This window comes from Pteropus medius, unplaced genomic scaffold (assembly GCF_902729225.1).
Source record: "Pteropus medius unplaced genomic scaffold, Ma_sr-lr_union100, whole genome shotgun sequence".
NCBI classification, from domain to species: Eukaryota; Metazoa; Chordata; class Mammalia; order Chiroptera; family Pteropodidae; genus Pteropus; species Pteropus medius.
In genome coordinates this window covers 21,260,110-21,271,265 of record NW_024349802.1, presented here as the reverse complement: position 1 = coordinate 21,271,265, position 11,156 = coordinate 21,260,110, and the positions used below count along the sequence as shown (strand labels likewise).

Genomic DNA, 11,156 nt, shown 5'->3' with positions numbered 1-11,156 from the left:
CAAGTATTTTTTCTATTCCAAACGACTACTGGCCAGATCTAAATAAGAATCACTTAAATAATTCATGTGAGCTGCTCCTCTGCCTGTGAACTAGGCACATCAGGGGATCTCAGCAGCATTTTACAGTTGAGAAGACAAGCTCAAGGAGGTAAAATAACTTGTCTGAAGTCACGTGGCAGAGCCAGTGCCAACACTTGAGGTTTCTGATTGTGAGCCCCTGGATATTTTTGTTATACATGGGATAAGTGAGATCTCACTCATCATCTAACAAGAGTATGATTCTGCCAGAAATCTTCTTAATCTTAAGTCTGGTTTTGCTTGAAGTCATAGGGGAGTTGGTGGGACACACCGAAAGGGTCTCTGGCTTCACATTTTCTCATCACCCGGGTCAATACAACCTGTGTGCCACCAGCTCCGACGATGGGACTGTGAAAATCTGGGATGTAGAGACAAAAACAGTTGTGACAGAACATGCACTCCATCAGGTACCATGGCTTACTGGTTTCTCAGACTGTTATATATATATCTGCTGAGGGTCCTTTTGCATCAGGTATAGTTTTTCTGTTGTTTTGTTTTGGGGTTTTCTTGTTGGGTTTTTTTGTTTGTTTGTTCTTTGTTTTTTGGGGTTTTTTTTGCATCAAATATAGTTTTGCTAGCTCATCTATGCAAGGTAACTTGTATAATTATGTTCATTAATTAGATAATAAGTTCTGTATTGTAAGAAACTTTTTTGGAAGGAAATACATATAAACCAAAGGTCAGCAAACTACACTGCTGCCCATTTTTGCAAACTGTTTTACTGTCATTTAAGAATCGTTCACAATTTCAGTATTGGCTGCTTGCATGCTTCTCCGCAGAGCTGAGTGGTTGTAACAGAGACAATGTGGTCCATAAATTCTAAAATATTTACTGTCTCGTTCTTTACATGAAAAAAAGTCCTGCTACAAACTATAAATGAGTGAATGAAACTTTGTAAACCAGACGATTACTTGATACATCTGCCTTTTGTGATAATGTATGAAAGGAAAACTCAATCTTAGTAAGAACTTTGCATTAAACTATTAAAAGAATAAGTTACATTTTAAATGGTTCTTTGATCTTCTATAGCCTAAATTCTCCTACCATTTGGTTAGTATAGTCTTGCTATGCAAGTGGTACTAACAGTATTAAGTGCCTATAATTTGCCTACTATCATCCAGGTTAAAAACTAAGTAAAAACTGAGTATTGACAAATGAGAATCAAATATATTTGTTTTGTTTTAAAGCACACAATATCAGCATTGCATTGGTCTCCTCGAATAAAGGACTTAATAGTTTCTGGAGATGAAAAAGGAGTAGTTTTCTGCTACTGGCTTAACAGAAATGACAGCCAGTACCTCTTTATAGAACCCAGGACAATTTTCTGTCTTACTTGCTCACCTCATCATGAAGATTTAGTAGCCATTGGGTAAGTACTATACCACTGGTATTGAAATTTATTTTTGCTTATGATCATATTCTGCATTTGCTATACCTTTACTTGCCCCTTTATTCCTCAAAGGAAACTTTACAGGTGTTAACCACTCCCCCTGAGCTCTTGGTGTCATTTATTTCTGTGACCTCCAGGTCCTTACCATTTCTCCCACCTTGTTTTTGTTTCATTGGTTTCCATGATCCTGTAGTTTCCTCATTCTTCATATTTGATTTCTCCAGTCAACCTCCAAATGTAGGAACTGCCCTCTTTCACCTTTTCTCACTATATACTTGCCCCTGGATTTAACATTTACTCCTAGAGAGTCAAATGACTCAGCTCTGTCTCTCTGGTTCTCAGCTTTCCTCACTCTAGATTTGGAAAACGATCTGGTATGGGCATCTGTTTCCTCACTGATCACCAAGGTTATTTCACACAATCAGCTTGAGTGGGTCTCCCCCTCTCTCACCACTCTATTTACTTCCCTCTCAAAGATGTCCATTCATTCTGTTTGAAAACCGGATAAGTACTAGAATGTTGGAGGAGAAAATCTGAAGGGGATTCAAGAGACTGGGGGATAAGGTGGTAGAGATACATAGGGAGACCACGTTTTCACATAGCTCATTGTAAAAATGTGCCTAGACATGAAGCCAGAGGAAGAATACAGGGGTCAAGGGAGAATTAAACAGAAGATAACAAGGGCGTGTTTTTACACTGATGGAAATGAGGCAGAAGGGGGAAAGCGTGTTGCAGGGGTAAACTTTGATAAATATAGGAGTGATTTTGAGAAGTCAAGAGGAGACTGGATCCAGATCAAAGTAAGAAGAACAGCTGAGACTATGGAACGAGGTGCAGGTAAATTTATAGATCTTGTTGGAAGAGGAGGATGCTTCATTCTGATGGCATCTGATTTTCTCAGTGAGGCATTAAGTCAGAGAGAAGGAGTCAAGTTTAGGGTGGGAATGGGACTGGATGTGGGAGCTAAGATATGAAAGCTGTCATCTCAGAGAATAAGAAAATGAATTTACTGAGGAAAATTGTAGGTCCACTGGTCCCTGTGGAGTGTCTTGCTAAGGATCATAGTCATGACTTTTAAACTATTCAAATTGACTGAGAAAGGAAATAGTTGGATTCAGCTAGGTTTGGGGGTTCTGTGGAATAAGTACCCCTGAGAGAGAAGGGGCAAAGGAGATAAGGGTGCTTTTAAAGGAGCGATTATATGATGGATCATGAAATTTGTGCTACATGGGGAGAAAGATAAGAAGACAGACATGGCTGAGTCATAGTGAAAGTGGAAGGGGTCTGTGGACTGGCAGTCTCTGTGAGGTGGGAGCATTGTTGCAGTGGACCTTCACTAGAGAGAAGGGGTAGGGGTCAGAGAAGGTTAAATCAGACTGACCTTGAATGAGCAGAAATTTACAAGAAGAAAAGAGTCAGGTAGATCAGACACAGAGTTGACACAGTTGAACCAGAATGATTTGTTTTCCAAGGATCTTCAAAATGGTGATTATTCCCTGAAGACTTGATTGCATGACTATTAGGTTAAATAACTTTGCCTTCAAAATCCATGTCTTCAAAGGTTGATACATTCTATGATTTCATTTTTCTTAATAAAGCTATAATGGGGGAAAAATTAATAAGAGAAAAATAAATAAAGCCGTAATGGTATTTTTCCCTAGAGAATTGTCTAGTATATAGGAAATATAAGTAGGTATACCCACTTTGGAGACAATGAAGAAACTTGAGGCATATTCATACAATGGAGTGCTTGCTATACAACAGTATAAATGGCTGACCAGGAACTAGAGTTAATGTGTCAATACGGATGACTCACACACAGAATAAGTGAAGAAAGCAAGCTACAGAAAAATAGACTGCATGATATCATTTATATGAAGTTTTAAATATACAAAATAATTCTGTATCTTTAGGAACAGGTACAAAAAAGGCTAAGAATGATGTGATACAGAATTCACAAATAGCAATTTCTCTCCAGGGACAAGAGGGCCAGAGGTTTGGTTAGGGTGGGATATAAAGAGGACTTCAACTGTATTGATAATTAGGTTTTTCTTAGGCGGGGTGTAGATATTTTATGTGTCTGAAATATTTCATCGCTTAAAAAAAAAGCTATTAGAATTTCTCAGTTTGTTCTGATTCAAAAAATGACAGTCTTAGAATATCCAGATCTTGAATTTAGAATTATTTCTTCTTCCCTTCTTCCCAACCCTCAAAGCACTTTACTTTTAGAAATGCACAGTGACTCCTAAGGCAAATGTTTATTAGAAACAAAATGTTTTCTAACTCTTGTTTTTCAGCTACAAAGATGGCATTGTGGTTATAACTGATATCAGTAAGAAAGGAGAAGTTATTCACAGACTTCGAGGCCACGATGATGAGATCCACTCCATAGCCTGGTGCCCTCTGCCTGGTGAAGATTGTTTATCCATAAATCAAGAGGAAAATTCAGGTAAAGATAATTTACTGGAGGGTTCTGTACTCTTTAGAGCTAAAGAACACATTGGGTAGAATTGTATAACTTGAATTATATTTAAAACTTTGGGTTTTAAACATCAGATCTATGAAAATGATAGCTTAAGTTTCAACAACCTTCGCAAACTAATTTTCTTTGATAAGTGCCTGTTTAATGCAAATTAAAAAACAAAATTACTATCTCTATCTTAGAAGAACCTGAAATTCCCAATGGAAAAGTTATAGCACAAACTCAAGTAACAAAAGGCTGCTACTTAGCCACTGGAAGCAAAGATCAGACCATTCGAATCTGGAGCTGCTCTAGAGGCCGAGGTAAGATTGATGTTTGTATTTCTTTTCTGATATAACCTTTATTGATCAGGTAAAGGAAGAAGAAGGTTTTTTATTCTGTCTTATACTGAGAGTGCATCATCTGTCAGAGAGCAGTTCTTTACCAGAAAGTTGTTTCCCTAGCTTAGCCTGAGCTAGAACTCTCTATGGTTTTAACATCTGTCTTTGGTATTATAGGTGAGGGTTTCTGATACGTTCACTGTTTGGCGTGGAGGATGATGTCCATCATGAGACTGGGAATACTGGAACTTGGCAAGGCCTGGATCAGAGGAATGGCAAAGATCACTAGAGCTTTTAATGCACAAATGCAGAATAATATACACCCAATATAGTAGTCTTCTTTCTCCACTTTACTTAAATCGTAGAAGTTTTGTCATCTTTGTCCAAATGCATTAGTGCATGTAAAGCAAGTAGCACCATTAGGGCTTAGTCAGGGGTAACTAGTAGTATAATTTGGGAAAAGAGAATTTTTTAAGGTTTGTGGACAGCTCTTGGACATACTTCGGCTGAGAGAGTCCCAAGTGGGAACATCAGGCTAAGAATCCCTCCAGAAAGGTAACCTCTAAACTTACGGACAGTGGTCTTCAAATTTACTGAATCAAAATCTCTAGGAGTTAGGCCCTGGCATACTTATTTTTAGAAGTCTTGCCAATGATTATGATATACCATAGGGTCTAAGAACCACTGGAATTCCCAATGGAAAAGTTATAGCACAAACTCAAGTAACAAAAGGCTGCTACTTAGCCACTGGAAGCAAAGATCCAGTAGCATGTCAGGAATGGAGGGACTTATTTGCCATAACATGTTGACTGCTGAGTTTGTCCCCTTTGTTGGATTTCTTGCCAAATAGAAAAAAGAATCCCACCCCATCTCCTTCTAACTTTGGAGAATCTTCAGTTGTGTTATTTGGAAACTCACTGTCTAAGACAAGCAATATTCATAATGTGTTTAAGTTGCCAGGAGAGCATGTAAAAGCTTGTTGGACTTAAATTAGTTAACTAGGACAACCACTCTGCAAGATAATGCACCATGAGGAAATGAGGTCTGAATTCTAAGTAACCAAACTAACAAACTTTTAAACCACAAACTGTATAGTAATCCCCACTAATCCATGGGGGTAGGTTTCAAGACCCCCCAGTGGATGCCTGAAACCATGGATAGTCCTGACTCTACGTGTACTGTTTTTTGCATATGCATACACACGGTAAAGTTTATAAATTAGGCACAGTAAGAGATTAACAATGATAATTTTTTTAAAAAGAAAAATTGTAACAATATACTGTAATAAATTTTATGTGAATGGCTTTGGGACCATTACTGAGTAAAATAAGGGTTACTTGAACAGGCACTGGGAGACCATGATAGTGTATCTGGTAACCTAGATGGCTACTAAGTGACTAACAGATAGTTAGCATCTACAGCGCAGTTACATTGGACAAAGGGATGATTCACATCTTGGGTGGGACAGCAGGACAGCACAAGATTTTACCATGCTACTCAGAACAATGTGCAATTTAAATTTTATGAATTGTTTATTTCTGGAGTTTACCACTTTATATTTTTTGGACTGTGGTTAACTACAGGTAACGGAAATCGTGGCTAAGGGGGGACTACTGTATTGTGAACTGCTAGTGACTTCGTGCATGTAGTTTCACTCTGTTGAGCGCCAGTAGACCTTCTTTTAATGTGCAGGGGTGATGATTTTGAAATTGCCTTTTCTGAAGCGAAGAGGAGGAGGTATTGACCCAACTGTTAAAGAGCGCCTTTGGTTGACACTCCATTGGCCCAAGGATCAGCCAACACAGTTGGTATCTAGCTGTTTTGGGTAAGTCTTTTTTTGGGTCATGTTCTCTGATATATTTTGCTTCCCTCTCTAGTCTCAGGAATTCCTCGGCTTCTTTTTCTAGACACAGAAGATGAAGAAGGGAATAGCTGAGTCATATTATGATGGGCCATTTGTAATGGAAAAGTCATAGGACTAATACCTGTGCTGTCTAGTAACAGTTGTGAAAAGATCGAAGAAGTATAGCCTGGTGGTTAAGAGTGTGGACCCTGAAGTCAGGGAGAACTGAATTTCGGGATCAGTCCATGACTTACCTGCTATGTGTTCATGAGCAAGACCTTCCACTTTTCTGAGTTTCCATTACTGCACATGTAAAAAGGAGAGATTACAGTATTTCCTCTTTCTTAGGATGATTATAGCCATTTATGAAATAGTTTATTGAGCACCAGCTTCTAGTTGCTTGAGATAATACAAGAATTTAACAAACAAGGCCCCTGCTTGTAAATGAGGGAATAACATAAAAATCCCACCAAAATGTTAGTCATGGCCCTAATTCCCCCACTGCCCCAAAACAGAGATGTCTTAAAGCCTCTGGAGCTATGCAAATTGTGGTGTCATTTTCTAATTAAAGCTGTTCGGAAAATCTGTTCAAAAGGTAGTCCAGCAAATTTACTTTGTCCAAAAAGAATGAAAAATAAAGTACCCTTCCATCTCTGATACCTACTTAGTACTCTGCCCCAAAGGCAGTGACTCCTTGTTTTTGGTGTATTTTCAGAGATACTGTATGCATCATTTAGAATATACTATTTTTCTCTCCTTAAAGGAACAATTAAACAGAAGGTATTTTGCAACTGAGGGCCTAGAGTCTGTGGCCCAGAATCACTTGTTTTCAGATTGCCTGTGAAAGAGAACTAATGCCTGTTTTTCCTTCATAGGGGTGAATTGCTACTGTGGGATCTTACTCAGTCTTGGAGACGGAAATATACCCTCTTCAGCGCTTCATCAGAAGGGCAAAATCATTCAAGAATTGTGTTTAATTTATGTCCATTACAAACTGAGGATGACAAACAGCTACTGCTTTCCACGTCAATGGACAGAGATGTAAGAAGGGCCTGTTTTGCATTCAGCATTGAAGAGCATTGATTTATGACTTAGATGGGATTAGAGGGCTTTTTCAAATCAACTATCAGTTCTCATACCCCACCTTGCCCCCAGTTCCAATTTCAGAGTTACTGTTACTGATTGGCATGAAATACATTAATATCAGAGAGGTAAGGGAAAGGTGAGGAACCACCAGATGCCTTAGTATTTTGCAATTAAGTTAGGCTCATTTGATAGACATTTTCCCCCAAGCTCCTGTATTAAACAAGTGACTATTAAAAACTCACCACTCCTCTTCTCCTCAGTGTAAGATATTTTGCTTTTTGAGACAGCAGCTCTTACTTTTCCACTGTCCTGAGGCCATCTTTATTCCTACTTAGAGTCTGCCAAAGGAAGGAGTTACCAATGCAATACAGTAGAGTGGAAAGGGCACTGAACTTAAATAATTGTATGATCCCGAATTCACTTGACATCTGTGGGAATAAATGTACTCTAAGATCCCTGTGAACTCTACAATTGATTACTGATTTTTTTTCCTAAGAGATACTTTTGCCAGTTCCTACTAGATAATTAAATTACATTATCCTTATCCACTCTTTGAGCCTATTCCTATTTGAAATGTCGATTCTTTTTCCTGTTTCTCTGATCTTTTTTATATTTAGGCCCTAACTCTTAATTTTTCCAGGTAAAATGTTGGGACATGACCACCCTGGAGTGCTGCTGGACACTGCCTTCCCTTGGTGGATTTGCTTACAGTCTGGCTTTCTCTCCTGTGGACACAGGCTGTTTGGCCATAGGCGTTGGGGATGGCATGATCCGCATGTGGAATACACTCTCCATAAAGAACAACTATGATGTGAAAAATTTTTGGCAGGGTGTCAAGTCCAAGGTTACAGCGGTAAGGATGCTTTGTTTGAGTCTGCTATGAACTTTTTTCAAATAAGTAGTTTTCTTTTAGAGAATACCTTTTCACTTAAATGAATTCTGTTGGGAATCACAGGTTGTTCAAGGGTATTTTTGATAAAGTTTGAAATTAGGAAAACAGAAGGACCTCTCTATCCAAACCCATTATCTCCTAATTCGGAATTTAAAATTAAAGCTTTGTTCAGGTCATCATGTTTTCTAATGGTAAGAAATTAGAATAACCTGGATGTGCATTCATGGACAATACATTAAGTTATAACATATTATTAATGCCTTGTTGGAATAGTACCAGACTTTTAAAAATGACAGTGCAAATCTTTATTTGATGTGGAAAGGTATTAATGATTCATAAAGAATGCACACTAGAAAACATGGGATACAGATTATAAAACAATTTTTTTGTTCTCCAAAGTGAGACCTCTGTTTGGCCATTTAGTCTAAAAGCAATAAATGTTTGTGGTTTAAAAAGAAAACAAAATAGTACAGGCGTGAAGAAAGCAAAAATTTTGTCCTACTCTACCCTCCACTTCATTCCCCCACTCTCACAATGCAGAGAACCACTGTTAACAATTTGTGATGTATCTTTCCAAATTTTGCTAATTATTAATAGAGTCATATTTTCTAAGTTGTTCTGGAATCTTTTATTCCCACTCAATGGTGTATCATATATATTTAAATGTTTTAACCTGTTTTTTTCCAATGGTATGTATCTTAAGTTTATTCACAAAAAAATGTCTGGAAAGATACAATATTGGCAATGGGATGTTTTGGAAGGTGAGATTACAGGTACCTTTTACTTTGTTTTTAATGCTTCTTTGTTTCTTTCCTTTAAATAATGAGAATTTGTTATTTTAAAAGACATCAAGAGCAAGAAAGTTTTCCATTTGAATGCCTGAAGGATAACTTAAGGATTCCCTTAACAGTCTGCCCCCTTCCTCATATTTTTTGTAGCTGTGTTGGCACCCAAGCAAGGAAGGCTGCTTAGCTTTTGGAACCGATGACGGAAAAGTGGGACTGTATGACACCTACTCCAACAAGTAAGAAGTCGATGATTCCTATTTAGGCTGTTGACCGAAATGTCAGTGGTGGAGTTAATTTTGGGTTCATAAACCTGGATATGCATCAGAATTGGCCTGGGAAACATCTTTGAGATTCTGGCTCTGAGACTGAGGCTTAGAACTTGGAATTTTATTTTTTTAAAAATTTTTGGGATGATGGTGGTTGAGCCCATCTGACTTGTGAGAGCCACCAAAATAAACCATTGTTTTTTTTTTCCCTCAGCTTTCTTTTTATGAAAGTTTATAAGTATCCATGATCATTGAAAGCCTAGTACAAAGAACATCTCTGCACCTTCTGTGTAGATTCACCAGTTAACATCTTGCCATACTTCCTTTAACTGTGCACACTTAATAAAGTTAACAGTAATTCCATAATATCATCTAATACCCAGTTATATACAAATTTCTTCAATTGAGACTGCTTTCATATTACCACAGCAGAGTGGACTAGTTCTCACACATGGCTCAAAAAGCCTGAAGTACTCACTGGCCCTTTACAGGATAAGTTTGCCTACCCTTGTACTGGATCATTCGCTTCTAAGTGAGAATCATTTATTATACCATGGAGCTAACTTTTTTGCAATTCTTTAAGTACTTATATATAACTTACATGCAATTAACTATTTTTCTCCATTTTTTATTCTCAAAAAAATAAAGCCACACTGCCTCAAAGAAGCATTTAAGAAAATAAAACTATATATCCATTTAAATAGCTGTGTCATCACAAAATTGCCTGATTCTATTAAATTAATATCTTCAAGTCATTATAAGCAGATTATTCAAACTAACACTAGAAAAGGTATGTAGTAGGAGGAAGAACATTGCTGTAGTCATTGGTTAAGCATTCATTTGGAACGGCTTATTCTTTTAGTCAAAGAAATTTGGGGTTATTGTCTAGAACGACAATAAAAATGTCAGACACATAGAGTAAATAAGTCACCAGCTAATTCAGTCATAGGTCCTGGAATCCTGGAACTCTAAAATCATACAAAGAATACAGTATACACTAAAAGTAACAACCACATTGCCTTTTACTGACAGATCACATATTATTAATTACCACAGTGACCTTAAGAAATATCCTTGAGACCAGGTTTCTTTTAAAAAAAAAAATCAAAAACTTTAAAATCTAGCTACCCTAAAATCTTGTCTTAGTTTAAAAATGCGATGTTAATGACAGGGTAAACCTAAAATGACTTCTAATCTTTTACTTGAATATGAGAAAGACACACTTGCATTCTGATAATATATGCTTAGCAGTAACCATAGTTCTGGGCTGAACAATTTGCATTTTCTGTCTTGTTCTATTTCTCTCTAGTTGTGATAGCCTTTACACTACTTTATAACTACAGTTATATTAGAATATTTGACTTTTAAGTAAAGTGGGGGAAATGGGTGGGGATGGGGGGATAACATTCTTTTTCTGAGTAAAGTGTGTTTGAGACTTGATTCTTTTTGTTAGTAGGTATCATTATGTGGTATGTTATTTAAATATTTGCTTCTTTACAATCAGCTATTTGGAGAAGGGTACTATTAAATTGTTTTTCTCTAATATCAGCAACTAGAGACCTTTTAGAAAAAGGTCTTTTTTCCACTGTCTTTTTTTTTTTTAATCTTTCTGTTTATAATCCCCTTTCCCTCCAGACCTCCACAGATTTCTAGCACATATCATAAGAAGACTGTGTACAGTTTAGCCTGGGGGCCACCAATACCCCCCATGTCACTTGGTAAGTGTCTGAGCCATTTTCTAACAAATGTGAGAGGATTCCCCATCTTTCAGTTTAATCCTAGGATATTCAAGGGTCTTAAAGGTTCTAGTGTAGTGACTGTGCAGGCTGCTATGTCCCCAGGAGTCCATGAGGGCAGTTGTGGTGGACGATAAGTAAAAAACCATCTACCCATAACAAGCCTCCCTAAACTGTAAAGCAAACTTAGAATTTCTCAAATGATCTCATTTTGCCTTTGATTGTTTTCTGACCCTTCCTGTCTTCTACTCCTCAGACTTGTCTTTCTCTTATTC

At 37.4% G+C, this 11,156-nt stretch overlaps 1 protein-coding gene and 1 long non-coding RNA gene across 2 annotated transcripts in view; one reads left to right on the top strand and one right to left on the bottom strand.

Moving 5' to 3' along the window:
- GEMIN5 (gem nuclear organelle associated protein 5) overlaps window positions 1-11,156 on the top strand; it is a 36,013-nt gene that overhangs the window by 720 nt on the left and 24,137 nt on the right. The window contains 9 exon segments of the mRNA XM_039836696.1: window positions 325-485; window positions 1,266-1,447; window positions 3,766-3,917; window positions 4,133-4,252; window positions 5,963-6,095; window positions 6,989-7,154; window positions 7,840-8,052; window positions 9,030-9,115; window positions 10,781-10,863. Of these exon segments, the coding sequence (XP_039692630.1) occupies window positions 325-485; window positions 1,266-1,447; window positions 3,766-3,917; window positions 4,133-4,252; window positions 5,963-6,095; window positions 6,989-7,154; window positions 7,840-8,052; window positions 9,030-9,115; window positions 10,781-10,863 (1,296 nt within the window).
- LOC120581623 (uncharacterized) lies at window positions 4,251-7,846 on the bottom strand. Its single transcript, XR_005647350.1, has 3 exons — window positions 7,442-7,846; window positions 6,368-6,416; window positions 4,251-4,529 (listed from the first exon to the last, which is right to left on the bottom strand). It is a non-coding gene; the product is annotated as an uncharacterized LOC120581623 (long non-coding RNA).